General features: G+C 38.4%; 1 protein-coding gene across 1 annotated transcript in view; it reads right to left on the bottom strand.

Annotated features, from left to right (window-relative positions):
- The window catches only part of gfra2b (GDNF family receptor alpha 2b), a 45,520-nt gene extending 38,538 nt beyond the window's left edge, over positions 1–6,982 (bottom strand). Inside the window, exons 1-2 of the mRNA XM_055231943.1 lie at positions 6,943–6,982; positions 5,574–5,873 (exon numbers count right to left, since the gene is read on the bottom strand). Of these exons, the coding sequence (XP_055087918.1) occupies positions 5,574–5,873; positions 6,943–6,982 (340 nt within the window). The remainder of the gene's footprint in view (positions 1–5,573; positions 5,874–6,942) is intronic.
- Positions 6,983–16,279: the final 9,297 nt, after the last annotated feature.

The raw sequence follows: 16,279 nt of genomic DNA, 5'->3' as shown, positions 1-16,279 counted from the left end.
TTGGAATCTGCACAGACAGGGATCCCTAAAGCTACATCCCCGTATCACATCATTAACATCTTTTGCCTCCTTAGCCTCAGTTCTTAAGCTTTAAAAGGTCTCAAGCCTGTGTGTTCCTTTGGCCATTTTTATCAGAACCTTGTGAAAGAATATGAAAGGATTTATAATACTATTTCAATCACAGAGTAATGGTTTGTGTTTGTATGCACTTGATACTGTGTTTACAGGGTTTTGAACATCAAATAACTTGCAGTATATAAACTTATTTTATGAACTGTTTTGACAAATCCTTTTTGAAATTTCTGCAATCAAAGAATTTGTAAAGAAAATTGTAATCAACTGAGTTCAGTAGACTGGATCTCTGAACAAGGATAAAATTGGATTTTCTTTTTAACTCCCACTGTTTTATTATGTTCATTTTTGATGTTTCACACCTTTGGGGAGAAATAAAAGAAAGCTTAAAGACACCGACACAGTAATTTTCATTAGGGGAAAAAGTTTAATTGTGAACCTTGAAATTAATTAAATGGCTTTCCAATTGGGCCCATGGGCACACTGATTACATTTGGTTAATCAGAGGTCACTTGTCAAGGTCAGGCAGCCACATCTACCCAGCGTTTATGGTCACAGCACTGTTCTGGCGTTGAGTCAATACAACCTTCCTCAATAACAAACAACACTGAAGTCACGTTTGCCCCTGCGGCTTTAATGCTGAGATTTCATCCCAAACTGATCCAACATTGGCACCTGTGGTAAAGACGATGCAGCGCCAATCAGATAAAGGAGCAGACATTCCCCTCAGAGCGAAATGACTGAATACAAAATCATAACATGGAAGAGGACCAAAGAATGCTAAAGTCTGCCGCTGAATGCAAACAGGAAGTGCACGGCAAATACGCTTCTGTTGGTTGAGGAAATAGTATGTTGTCTGCTATGATTTTTTAGATCAAGTCTCCCCTAAGCTTTCTCTCACACTCTGAGTTCCCCCTAACTCAAATACCAGGCAAAGAAATGGTTGCTATTGAATTATTACTATAAATATTGCAATTAGATTTTCTCGTTTTAATGATGTTGATGTGAAAAAGCCTCCAAAACCTTCGAAAAGATGTAAAATTTACTACTAACTTACTTACTTACTGGTCTAAAAGATAAACACACACAGACACCATATATGCTGATAGGTCAATGAACTCTGCTCTCAGGTTTAATGGGGCGACAAACTGCAAACATAAACACATCAATAACACAGTGATGCTCTGTGAATGTGGTGAAATGCATTCTGATTTGTTTGACAGCACCATAGTGTAATTATAATGAAGCATCAGAGGCGGGTATTGTTCGTGTTTGAGCCATCAGGACTCTCAAATATGTGACAATAATTTGAGAGAGGCCCGCTGAAGTGAATACAGCCGTTTGACCTCAGTCTATGGCAGAGCCTGAGCATTGTGCTTTAATGGATGGAAAGTACGGAGGAGCGTTCAGATAAGTGCAGGTTTGATGCTTGTCTGATCTGTGCTTTCTGATCCTGTCCCTCTGAACTCCATTTTCCATTTTTGTGCTCCCAGTCTGAAATTGCCTCCCCCTTTCTCCGTCATATGCTGTCATCACACTTTGATCTAATTCCCTGGATATCATTCTTTTATCTCCACTGATCCTTCCATGTTGTTTGCGCATCCTTTGTCAACTCTAATTCACATAAACAACAATGTTTAATAAGCCAAGATGCAACTGCGCTGGAGTCGGAGTGTTATTTCTACACACGTCTACACAAACTATAGTCATAACCAAACAGCAGCAGTGTTTCAGCATAAGCCTCTGCTGGAGATTACAGTTTCCCAACACACTAACTTGAACTTTTGAGACAGAGAAAAGTAGCACTCACTTTGTGAACATGTGCAAGATTTGAGGTGAGCAGTGAGGGTTACTCATGCTAACTAGAATTTCACAGACAGTACAGGCATTCTGCTCACCTATTTAAAACCACAGTCATCTGTTAAGTAGGTCAAGAAACCCATTTTTCTTCTTCATCAATAGGTGGAAAAACATTCAAGACTGGTGTTTTTACACTGATCTATTTGTTGTATGTTTGTGTCATTTTTATGACGTCCAAATATGATCCATAATAAAGATAAATATAAGGCAGTGTCCAGCAGTAATCTGACCAGAACTGAAGAAGCGGCTTGGATGAGCAGTGAAACGACTTCACTCCTACAACTTTTTGTCCACTTGACAGATTAGAATTTTTCTTTCATGATATATTTGTTGTAAAAAAAAAAAAAAAAAAAAAAAAATGTTGATGCTTTTGGATTTGCGAGTTTGTGTCTTGAGCTCTCATTTATCATTTAAGGTTTACTCGTATAAGTAATTCAGATTAAAATAAATTAATAGAACTGTATAGTGTAAAATGTAAAATTTACAAGAAGAGAATGATAGATTGAAATTCACTTACAGTAGAGGAGTGATTCTCTGTATCAATCCACTGTCCGCTGAATCATATAACAGCATTATAATATGGTGAGGTTAAACAAGCTTTAATATGAGCCCATCTTACCAGCTGAAGCATTAACTATAACCATAGAGAGCACTGAGATGTCATAGATTCAGCCTGTTTACCTTTATCCAAATGAAGTCGAATGGTTCCAGTATGTATGGCACAAAGGCACAAAATATGTTGGGTACAGGGTTATGACTCAAGAAGTATAGAAAATCATGAACTACTTACCAGAAGAGGTATATTTAAATAATGAGAGCACTGCAACTATTTCAGATCTTAAATGTGGGAAAGACATGTAAGTAAGTCAGCCAATAAGCAATTAGTGGCTCTTTTAAGGAGAAATGTACAGATACTATATTTGAGACCAGCGCTTGATTAAATGTTTCTTTATTACAGAGGGAACTATAAAGCATTAGCTTCCATTAATAAACCTCACACCTCTGCCGTTGACTCTTAGTGAGAAGTAACAGCTCTACTTTAAAACACTTAACATTAATGGCAACTGTGTTATATGCGTTTATGTAGAAGCAGAACTAATGATAATGTAATTCCCTTATAAAAGCTACAGTGGCATGTTGATGTTATGTGCTGAGTTTTGGTTTTGCCGAAGTCTCCAGTGTTTAGAGAAAGTAGCTTGGGGAAGTGAATTTGAAAATAAATAGATCAATAAAAATAGCTTTAGATAGTGTATTTGAGAAGTGATGTGAAGCCACATTGCAAAGTCATACATAATATTATACTTGAGTGTTAGTTAGTATCTCTAGAACACACGAGTGAATAATGGTTGAAGGCTGAAAGGAAGAGGTTGCAGTTTACAGGTAAAACCCTGAATTGTCTCTAAGGTAAAAGGCGAAAACAAAACAGAAGGGGATAAAAACATCTTAATTTTGAATAGTCTGTCCCTAATGATGAGTTTCAAATGAGAAGATTTTAAACAAACTTTAAGATGGAAACCAAAACAGCACTGCCAAATAACTGAAACACACGGTAAACAGTCTAAACAACTTTCCTGTTCATGTTTTTATAGGCCACAATGACTTAGACCTAAACATAGTAGGGAAGAAGGTGAAGCCCACAGGCAAAACAAGTAGAATTATAGAAAATTATATATTAACTGTACAAAATGCAGCGCCTGAAGCAAAAAATAAGAATAATGTCACCACTTCTTGATGTCCCTGTCCCTGTTTGTGAGCACATTAATCAAGCTAGTGAACTGTTAGTTGTAATTGTATGTCCCGAGGCCCCTGCATCCAACTATAGTGCCCTCGTCACCTGAAAGTCATTACTCATCTGCAAACTGGATTCTACAAGTGTCAGAGGAATACCCACTAATCACACTTCCCCCAGTGCTGAGTGTCCCAACTCTGTCAGACCCAACTAATTCAATATTTCATGTTGATTTACCAAGGCAGGAGATAACAATTGTTTTTCAATAGTATCATGGCTCACGCAAACAATTTTTTACCCACAATAGTAACAATATTTATGATTATGATTAAAGAGACACAAAGGACCCTTTATAACAAGACGCAGTGGCGCACATTTATATTGACTTAGACGCCATTCTTAAAGACATTAGTTATAGATAATTTGCTTTATTCTTCGCACTTCGTAATCCTACTTGTAAATCCACCCTCTGTTTTCAAGAAAAGGTAGCTGTGAATTATTTCCACCTGCTCCTTATTCTCCAATCGAGTAGAACTTTTACGTCAAATAGCTGGCAAATGCTCTGTGTCCCATTAAATACACACACACACCAAGAGACAAACAATAGTAGAACTCTTCAGTGTACTTTAATACTTCAACAACATGAGACTTTCGAAACAGACAGGACTTCTATCAGCCATCCATAGCATAAGGCATGTTTAAGTGTATCCAGCACACAGGAGCAGTGGTCTGAAACACCCTCTTTATTAATGTAATCATGTCTGACCGCTATTTGTAGAGTTTAATGAACAAAGGTTTCAACATCTGTAAGAAAAGTAACATACTTTGAGCTCCTTACATTGCGTTGCAGCAAGCTTTATATGATTTTCTCAAGTTTCAGTCAATAATGGCTGATTTGTCTGATATACTGTATTTCTCAAGTTTCCAGATAATATCACCCTGAATTATTTAGTAGCACACAAGACCTACAGTATCTTAACTTATAAAGCACCTTTCTTCTCTTCCTCTCTAGATATTTTCAAAAATCTAGTGATCACGAGATTATAGGGCTGGATAAATACACTGGAGGATTTATTTAAACAAACTGTAAAGAAAATAGTTCAAAGGAAAATTGTTATTCGTTTGAATAAGAAAGTAGAAAAAGAATATCATTACATTTTACTTCAATGACATAATATTTTTTTAAGAGGCAGTGCTGCTCTGAAGCAAAGTGAACCATACTTCATCTTCACCACGTGCTCATTTTATGTAAACCGTCTGTGTGATAACTTGTATTTACAACAGTGTGCTTCATATGATGTTTGAGGACAACGTCACTTCTAACTTATTTTGCTCTAACTGAGTCTGCCTTGTTTGTGTAAGGCCAGGCTTTGTGAGCATTGCTAAGCCACATCTGAGTGGAGCTGAGAACAAAGTGCAAGCCTCCTAATGAGACCTAAACTAGGCCAGCAGCAGCAGAGAGAGGCCAGAGCAGAGCAGTGTGCAGACCTGCTGACACAGACATGAGGCAGAGCAGGGACTAGGACCAAGCCCAGCCGTTAGCCAGGTGTCTGGGGTCCCTTCGATCCCTGAGCAATGTTTCAGTTAATGCACTGTGGCCTGTCTTTCTCCACACTGATCAGGAATGGTACCCATGTGTGCAGGATTTTACTGCACAAACAGGGATTCACACAGAGGAGTCTTTCTGCTAATTTAACTAAACTGCTAAAATGCAAAATACAACACAACTTGAGTGGGACTTGAGCCCAGTTTGTCCCTCATATAGGGGATTGGGTGCTTAGTTATTCTAAATCCCATCATATGAACCTCTCTCAACACTTTGTTTTTTTGTTTTTGTTTTATCTGTATGTATGGCAACCCTGAACACAGGATGCTTAATCCCCTCTTAAAACAGCTGAGTGCTTGGCCTTACCTTCAGTTAGACCCATGTGGATGCTCCAGTAGTTCTGGAGGCACTGCAGCTCTTTCTTCATGCCTCTCTTACAGCGGCAGTCATACAGTGTAGAGTCCTGCAGTACCTCTAGTGCCCCCTGGCACTCCTTGGAGGCGAGCATGGCACTGCGCTCCTTGTCCCCTCCAGATAGGCATTGGCGCATGATCCGGTAGCGGGAGCTGCACTGGCTGTTCTGGTTGCACATTTCGGATGCTCTCACACAGTCCAGAGGTTCTCTCCAGCCCGGTGGGACCAGCTCTGAGTCACACACCAGCACTTCTGCATGGAGACCAAAGGCACACATGACAACACACTCTCAGGAAGGGTTTGCTCCTTATGCTTCAGCTATAGTCTTATTTAGTATTTATACAGAGCCTTTTCACACTACAGTATCAACTGGGATTTCCTTGTCAAAAGAAAAAGCTTTTATTTTGTATTTTAAAGGTTTCTTGGGCTCTAAAAGCGGTCATCATTGCCAGGCTCCTTTCAGCTTAGAGCCAAAACCAATTATATGGAGCTGCATCAGAGATTTACATAAGGAAGCAATAAGTGGTGGCCACTGTCAAAATAATATCTTTAGTGCAAGTCTAAATCATATTCAATTCATGATGACATTTCAGTGGCCTACATGTTTCAATGCTAAATTAGGCCAAATTATTTAATGACATGTGTAATTAAAATTGATTGAGATGATTCTTTTTCATTTGTTACCTTAGCAACAAAGTTTCTGTTATTGAAACTGGAGGAGGTCTGGACCTACTAGAACTAGGCTATTTTTATAGTTTAAAATAATTTCTGCTTTATTGTGATTCATAAGTAATAACAGGCAACAAGAATGAAAAACTGAAAAAGTAGTGAGAAAGAAAGCCAGGAAAGGTAGGGCTAAATGAAAGTGTGTACAGGTGGCCTTTTGTGGTTCAACAGATTGTTTTTGGCAGGACAAAGCCATGAGGGTGGAATTAACTAAGCGTAATAAAAGACAAGAGCCTGTTCTGTCAAGGCAGGTAACTATGTGAGTGTTTATCTGTCTGACAATGAAGCGCAAAACAGAGCAGCGCTAGTAGAAGCAGGAGACACAGGATGCGGCTGCTTCAGCACCAAGGACAGCGCCACTGCCCACATCCAGAACTCTCTCTACCGCACAACCCAGTGAATACTGACGACGTTTAGTGGCGTGAATGAGGAAAACAATGCAACACTAACGAATTTACGAAGAACGCTGGGCTCTATAGAGAACTGTGTCAAAGTTTGTAATACAGAAAATTATTATTAAAAGCATAATGATTAAGTGTGAATATCAGAGGGTCCAGTCCCGTGACTGTGCCGCAGGTGGTTGTGGGTTACTTACCAAAAAGAATCACCAGAGTGATGAGATTAAGCGCGATCATTTTGCGTATATCCGTAGTCCCAGCAGTCATAGGCAATGAGTAAAGTGGATTATTTTCTTTCCTCGTTCTTCAGTTGTTTTTTCCAGGGTTTAGTGCTAAGACACAAGAGAGTAAAATTGTCAGCGGCATGCTGGAGCGACCATGTGCCTCTGGGGAAGTCACAGCCGAAGCTCTCCGTGAAACAGTGACCCCACTCAGAGCTACGCCGAGAGACGCTCGTCGCCCGTAAAGAGATCTGTATTCTCCTAGATCTTACTTTATCCAATAAGAGAAAAGAAATTCCATTCTTTGGGGTTTAGGAGACGTTTGGCACTCAGGTTTGCTCCTTGAAACGTCCTTCAGTTTCAGCAATAACTTTTGTGATTCCGGTCGAGGCTTGTGTTCATCTGAATTGGAGCCAAGTGAGCCAAGGAGCACATCACTTACGTTACGTACTCCATCCGTTAGCGCGCGCTAAAATTGTCCAAAAGCAGTCTTTAGTCTTTATACAGTATATTCCATAATTACACAATAACTCCGTGCGGCTGAAACTGCGTAAAGGACCCGCGCGTGCTTCGTAACCGTCTCCAAATGCCTCGCGCGCTCTCTCCCACCGCTGAAACGTGAGCTCACAGTGAAGAGAGCCGAGAGTCCGGTCCCGTCGCAGTCTCTCCAGCCCCCTCAGCCCCCTCAGCCCCCTCCTCCTCCTCTGCTGCTCCTCTTCTCTCCAGGTATCTAAAAGTCACGTGCGTCTTGCCTTCTGTGTGACCCCGAACATTTGAAATACGTACATTTTAAAAGGTGTCTTGCTGTAGGTCAATGTCTTCAATAATGTCTGTCGATTTAATAACGCTATAATATGAGCTAAATAGCATAGATAATGATTTTACCCCACAGAGTAAGTGGTCACCAATACATTTTACCTATAAGTGTGTCTGGGGAAAGGGCTGAAAATACTGACTATGTGAAGCAAGTGAAAGCATGCTAAACAAATAAGCACTCTTAATAAGTATGCAGAATACAAAATGTACTCTAGGCATTGGTTTCATTATGCTCACATTAGCCAATATTACCCAACAGTTAAATCAGTGGAGAGGTAATGAAAATTGATTTTTTGCTATTGCTATTGCAGTTGTGAAGTGTTGCAAACAGCAATGTATCCTGTTGTATTGGAGGCATTATTGTATCCCCTCAAAACTATCAATTGAGCAATACTCCCAAAGGCAAAAATGTATATAATTGGTTTAAAGATTTCAGACAAATTGACCAGTTTATTTAGTCATGGAGAACAAAACGACCCTCTTCAAATCTGTCTGTGTAGCTTAGGGCAAAATAGATGTGTGTCTTCATAAACGACGTGTCACTCACTGCACACCACAATCAATGAAGCTTGAAATTGTCAAAATAATTCCTGACTCTGACTAAGATATTGACTGAAGATGTCTATCCATAATTAACTCACATGGCACGTTACAAACGTAGTCTATAATACTTGTGTGAGCTGATCATGTGTGGCTTCTGTTTTAATATTTTCAGTATTGGTGTTGTCCCTCCTTATTCTTTGAAGTTTTTTCTGGGACCTGCTGTAGCCACTCCTCCAGTTTGGGGGGTCACTGCCCCGAGTGCTCCGATTACCACGGGCATCACTGATGCCTCCACTTTCCAGCCTTCTCCAGCTCTTCTTTGAGCCCCTGGTATTTTTCTAGTTTTCTGTCTTCCCTTTTTCTTTTTCCTGATGGTACTGCAAAGTCCACCACAGCAGCTTTGCTCATGTAGAGCTGAAACCAGGAGTTTGCATACACTTTATTAAAAAGACATATACACTCAGACTAAACCTTTCCTGTTTTAGGTCCATTGGGATTACCAAACTTTTTTCTATTTGCTAAATGCCAGAATAATGAGAGAAGGATTTTTTAAAATTGCTTTCTTCAAGTCAGATGTTTACATGATGCTCATTATGGCCAAACACTTCAATTTTTGTTTTGCCAGACCACAGGACATGTCTCCGAAAGGTATTTCTCCTTGTGTGTATTTGCAAACTGCAATCAGATTTCTTTCATTTTTATGAAATAAATGAAATAATGGCTTCTTCTTGGCAGAGTGGCCTTTCAGTCCATGTTGGTACAGTACAATTCTCTTCCTGATATCTTGGCAGATTTCCTTTGACTTCCCCATGATGTTGCACAAAGAAGCAGTCTGTTTCAGCCGAACCTTCAAATACATCCACATGTGTGTCTCTAATTAATTCAAATGTTGTCAACATATCAGAAGCTTCCAAATATATGACGTCATCATCTGTTTAAAGGCATAGTATCTTACTGTGAGTAAACTTGAAAAATAGTTTAAAACATCTTTCTCTCATATGCATGTAAAATATATGGATACACACACACAGTGGGTATGGAAAGTATTAAATTTTTCACATTTTGTTATATTGCAGCCATTTGCTAAAACCATTTACGTAGATTTTTTCCTCATTACACACAGCATCCCATCACCCATAATGACATAGAAACACAAAATTACAAATAATTTATGAGAAAGTCATCAAACTAATAATAATTTATTTTTTTTATTTTTTTGCAGAATTATTAAAAAAGAAAAACTGAAATATGACATGGCCATAAGTGTTCAGACCCTTTGTTCAGTATTTAGCAGAAGCACCTTTTGAGCTAATACAGCCATGAGTCTTTTTGGGACCTGGATTTTGGGATCCTCTGCCATTCCTCCTTACAGATCCTCTCTAGTCCTGTCAGACTGGATGGTGAACGTTGGTGGACAGCCATTTTCAAGTCTCTCCAGAGCTGCTCAATTGGGTTTAATTCAGGGCTTTGGCTGGGCCTGAAGCCACTCCTTCATTATTTTAGCTGTGTGCTTAGGGTCAATTCAGGATATCTCTGTACTTGGCAGCATTCATCTTTCATTTGATTGCAACCAGTCGTCCTGTCCATGCAGCTGAAAAACACCCCCACAGCATGATGCTGCCACCACCATGCTTCACTGTTGGGACTGTATTGGACAGGTGATGAGCAGTGCCTGGTTTTCACCACACATACTGCTTAGAATTGAGGTTACAATTCTATCTTGGTCTCATTAGACCAGAGAATCTTATTGCTCACCATCCTGGAGTCCTTCAGGTGTTTTTTGGCAAACGCCATGGGGGCTTTCATGTGTCTTGCACTGACGAGAGGCTTCCGTTGGGCCACTCTTCCATAAAGCCCCGACTGGTGGAGGGCTGCAGTGATGGTTGACTTTCTAGAAGTTTCTCCCATCTTCCGACTGCATTTCTGGAGCTCAGCCACAGTGATCTTTGGGCTCACCAAGGCTCTTCTTCCCTGATTGCTCAGTTTGGCCAGAGGGCTAGCTCTAGGAAGGGTTTTGATCGTCCCAAACATCTTCCATTTAAGGATTATGGAGGCCACTGTGCTCTTGGGAACCTTAAGTGCGGCAGACATTTTTCTATAACCTTGGCCAGATCTGTGCCTTGCCACAATTCTGTCTTTGAGCTCTTCAGGAAGTTCCTTTGACCTCATGATTCTTATTTGCTCTGACCTGCACTGTGAGCTGTAAGGTCTTATATAGACAGGTGTGTGGCCTTCCTAATCAAGTCCAATCAGTTTAATCAAACACAGCTGACTCCAATAAAGGTGTAGAACCGTCCCATGGATGATCAGAAGAAATGGACAGCACCCGAGGGTCACAGCAAAGGGTGATATTTCAGTTTTATTTTTATTTTATTTCTTTTAACTCTGCAATGTGTCTCTCCCAATATGGGATGCTGTGTGCACATTAATGAGAAAATATATATATATATATATATATATATATATATATATATATATATATATATATATATATATATATATATATATATATATATATATATATATATATATATACTACATACTACATACTACATACTACATACTACATACTACATACTACAGACTACAGACTACTGAAGTTGGACCCAAAATAGACTCCTGAACCTGCATGTCCTTTTCCATCTACTAAACTGAATGATGTATTCAATTTGAGATGTGCTCATCCAACCAGTGGATTGCAACAAAGGGCTCTACACTGCCCCCTCATTATGTCAAATTTGCCACCAAAGATGAAAGGAGTTGAACCAGGCTCTCTCAGAGCTGCATCAGCCACAGTAAAAAATAAAAATAAAAAAAAACCCTCATGTAGACCAGAAAAGGGTAAATGATCAATATCAACATGTATCTACATAAAGAAGGGCTTCATATTAGCTATAGCCACCATCATTTTAAAATACAGAATGGTAATGAAGGAGCTGATCAGATGAACACAGAGAATCTTTAGCAAGAATGATTGCTTTGTTTTTACTTGAGGGATAATTACTATGATTAATTCAATCCACACAAACAGACACCAGCTTGTTTCAAAATATGTTTTGAATTGTCAGGAAAAAAAACTAAACTACAAAAACAATAAGACAAGTGTTTGAACTACAGAACTGTTGAGATTGGACAAAGCCACTTCCTTATAACTACTGCTAAGTATCAAGGATAATACCATTACAATCTTATTCTTAGATGTTGTGTGGTTGGATTTGTTTTGGGTGAATATGCTCCTCACATTCTCTTATAACTCTACCAGGGAAGACTCACACAGCACCAGAAAACACTTGTCCTGGATTGAAGCTTAAGGTTAATCAGAAAACACCAAGTCATTTGGGTGAAAATGCTGGAAGGAGGAGTGCTACTCTCAAATCCATTTGTTTGTCAAGTTTGTTCTGCTTTTAAATGACTGTTGTGACAGCCGCTGGTCGTAGCTACTGCAGACAAACACAAAACATTTAATAATCAATGGCTTTATTCAGTTTTAGTCTAGTATGTTTATTTTCAACCAATATGTTTTGTTTGGGGTTTTTTTCATGGACAATGCTGATACCGATTGTTTAGAATCCAGAGCAACCAATGGCCAATTTGTTTCAAATGATGTCATTTAAATGTACCACAAACTTCCCCCAAGCCCTATATAAGTCATATTTAGTGTTAATATAAAGGTTTGTGTGGATTTTTTAGGCAGCTGATCAACCACAACAAAATATCGGCCTGTGCTGGAGATTTATGGCCAATAGCCGATATGCAAAAAATAATAATAATTACAACAAAAAAAAAAATCCAAATATCGGCCTGATATATTGGCCAACCAATATATCGATCTAGCTCTAGTTTATTTTGTCAAAAGGGCCTTGATCAAACGACAGGTTGGACGTGTTTTATTTTGATGGTCATTTAACAAAATGAGGACTTTTTTTCCTAAAGCATACAGCCAGTGCAGCTCTGCATTTAGCAGTGACTCTACTGATGGTGGTAATGATGCCATGCCACAATGAACTCTGGTCAAGTACTTCAAACCCAGTGGGAGTGTGATTATTATCACAGTTAGAGACATGCAAATATAACTCCCAAATAAATGACAAGTAACGTGTTTCTGTGCGGGCAATTTACAACATATATTAGAAGAGAGTTTTATAATTTTAAGAATGTATTCCCTCAGTTATGCTCCATATTAACAAAGTTGTAAGTTTAAAGGTGCACTGTGTAACCTCTCTGATAGAAGGTATGCCACCTTCTTGTCTCCATGGAAATGTTATTGCTTTGCTTTGCTGGAATGTTCCACAGAAAGTCATCAAACTAATCTACCTTTCATTTATTTCATTATGGGGGTTTTTATTGCTCAAAGACACCTTGGAAAATGTGTCCTTACTGTTATCTCCTCCTGCAGATCTGACCTGTAACTTGCCATGGTGGTTTCACCTACTGGTCTCCATGGAAATAGGTAAGTTCAATGCCATGCTGTGGAACAATCCTCCAGCTACCTACCCAGTCAAACTTGAAACATGAAAAGGACATTGTTTTTTGTTTTTGTTTTCTTAGCAGCAGCACTTTCCATTTGACCACTCTTTTCAGCTTCATAGATTCTGACCACATGATTTTCAACATGGTGGACTTTAGCCTAGTGCACCTCACAAACCAACCTGAGAGCCTAACTGTTTTATGGCATAATGACTTTGCAAGTCCAGCTGCATTCATGTTTGGACCTCATAAATTGAATGTTTGGCTCCGCAATTTAAATGATATAAATGCAAACAAATCGTGGTTACCTCTTGCAGCCATGTATGTATTATCTAATGCATTTCATGGTGCACAGGGCCTGCATGGCCATACTGCAGTGCCTGTTATCACCGGTGTCATGTCTTGCAGCATATATTTGGAGACAGTCATGCATGATCGTATAGCATTCCACTGTTAATTCAATCCGAGCCGTACAGCCTGTGACAGACCACATTTATATCATTTGTATTTTGCTGCATGTCATAGGGAGCATTTTCATATTCTCCATGCTCTGCACACACTGTTAAATTACAAGCTGCACCTAAAGCATCCAGTTGGCTCCATCATGACTTCATTATAATTCAGAGGATGGTGGGGCTCTGTTATAGTTTGCTGCTCATAATACTGCCGAGATCAGCTTAAAATGGCCTCCTGCAGACGAGCATCTCCTTGTGCCAGATTTTTAACTCAAAATATTGATATGGTGTAGGTGCAATGGAGCAGTCAAACTGACATCAAAAGATGGGTCCCCTTTTAATTTTCTTTTGTTCGGAGATTGTAACTATACTTTTACTTTTAAGTAAAGTCACGGACATTTATGTGGTGGAAATAACAACATTTTTAATACTTAAAATTTATTTTTTTGATTGTATAATGCGTTTTACATCTACAGTCAAATTTTGCCTTGTCAAATCCTTACAGGATATTGTTAAAAATATGTGACTGGAATTTCCATTCAAAATCAATAAACAAGGAAGAGGTAGGTTTACATGAGAATCACATACCTGGAGAAATCTTGTTTGATCAGTGATTGAGATCATTGTATTCTGAGCTGAGGTCTAATGCAGAGTAAGAATCTGAAAGTGATAAACTGTAGTACATAGTAAAACACAATGTATTTGTGAAGCACATATACAGTGTTGGTAAGTAACTGAATATGTGTACTGAAAATATGCATTCTGAATACTAATTTTGAATAACAGTAACTGTACAGTTACTTTTTCATTTGATAGTACTCAAAATGTTGTCACTTTCCTAAATTAAAAGTAATACATGATGGTACAACCTGCAGTTTTGCCTTTGAAAACACAGTTCTTTCAGTGTGTGCATGTGTGATTTTTTTTATTTATTTTTTTGTTTCTAATTAGACATAAATGAAAATGAACAGTGTGGCAAAAATAAAGCTCTTTGTAATTATGTGTCATAATTATATATATATATATATATATATATATATATATATATATATATATATATATATATATATATATATATATATATATATATATATATATATATATATATATATATATATATATATATATATATATATATATATATATATATATATATATATATATATATATATATATATATATATATATATATATATATATATATATATTAGTGTGCAAAATATGGTGTGTGCTGTGACCATTATGAGCATTGGAGGCTGATGCAAATAGAAACATTTGTAGAATTTCTCTAAAAATGAAGTGTAAAGACTGTCAGGCTAATACCGATGCAGCCTCCTGCAAAATAACACAATGAAGTGCAGTGTGTGAGACAGCTCTGGATTAGTATGTCATGATTTGTGCTCTCATCATCCTCCTGTTACTGGCCTCCGCACAGCCACTCTTTGGTTCACCTTTATCGTTTGGTGATTGCACACCTCTTCCACCTGCTCTGCCTCTCTTTCTTTTGCTCAGACTTGAACTTTCCAAATGACTGACCTCTGTTACCTTGGTCTCTGGGTGATAATTCAATTAGCACAAGCACCGGTACAGGCTATTTTAATTAACACTGATTAAGGAGGTGAGGTCTGCGGATACACGGCGATTGAGTGATTGGACATTTGGAGGGACAATTACAAGGCAGTGCAATGAAATGAATCACAGTCATTACAGGAGGAATCAGGGCTCAGAAAAATACTGTAGGCCTGGAATTACCTTTGTCAAAAGCAGGTCTACCCTCTGACTACACCAGAGGAGACTGCCAACGTGCATGTTTGAGGAAAATTAACTTGAAGCATTCTGAAAGAGAAGGCATTCAGCAAAGCACTGGTCAAGTTATGAAGCAAGCAGGAATTTGGCTTCAAAAGTAAAACCTATTCAACTCATTTGATCTTTTCCTGACACCTGATTGTGACACCTGTGATTGACCATATTTCTTCAGTTTCCCCTTCAAACAGTCACATCCATGTTATCTTTCTACAGTGACCAAACCAACCACTGTCAGCAAAATTGTGGCATCCTTATTGTTTATCACATGTAAATCACACAATCTACTATAATCTGCAAAATCCTCCAGCCAAGGCCTGACAAAATGCACAGGACAAATATTCCTATGGGAACAGTAACACAACTCAAACTGGAGCGGCATTGTATTTTTTCTATTTCAAATCAACTGTAAAGGTGATTATATCCCCTCAGAGAAGACCTCATAATGATTATAGAATCAATTAAAAGTGGATTGGAGTAAAACTGAATCTATCAGGACTGACCCACTCAAAGAGCTAGAATATTACTTTTCCTTCCTCCAGGGATGTATCAGGTTTTTACAACAGGCAAAATTAACTGAGGAAGAACAGAGAAATTTTACAACAGACCAAAAGGAAAAAGTGAAGAATATTGGTTTAAGTCATGGCATATAAGAAGAGGGAAATGGCACAGTTGGAAAGCATGGCACCTAAGATGTTTTTCTTTTCCTGAATTGGATCTTATTATCCACTATCTGCCCAGGTTTAGTTGTAATACTAAAAGGGCCATTGTTTCTTATCATGGACATGATGACAGTAATAAACTGACGTGTGTTGTATGATGTACACACGCCTCTGTAAATGCCAGTGTGAATCCAGATGACACATCCCAGTCCTTTAAAACCTCACTTCTCTTCAATAAATGTCACTTCCATTTGCTGCACTGCTCTGCTCTATAAGAATAATGTAATTACAGCCGAAGATACAGACGTCTGCTTGGGAGTTCTCTGCAGGTTCAACTGCACTGGAACCCCTCTGGCGCATTCAATCATATTTCATCTAAATTAATTCTACTTTAATCTGGATGTAGAAAATGGAATCAAATTTCTAGTTCTTCACTCCTTTGTTTTATTACTTGCAGACTTAGTCCAATGAAATTCATCAGCTCTTCTAATAATTTATTTTAATAGATTTTTTTTTTTCAGACCATGGTTTAGTTAGTTTTCATACTTGACAGATTGGACTGCTCAC

This window comes from Periophthalmus magnuspinnatus, chromosome 23, assembly GCF_009829125.3.
Source record: "Periophthalmus magnuspinnatus isolate fPerMag1 chromosome 23, fPerMag1.2.pri, whole genome shotgun sequence".
Lineage (NCBI taxonomy): Eukaryota > Metazoa > Chordata > Actinopteri > Gobiiformes > Gobiidae > Periophthalmus > Periophthalmus magnuspinnatus.
Note: the sequence above shows the minus strand (reverse complement) of the source record. Positions and strands in the feature narration are given on the sequence as shown.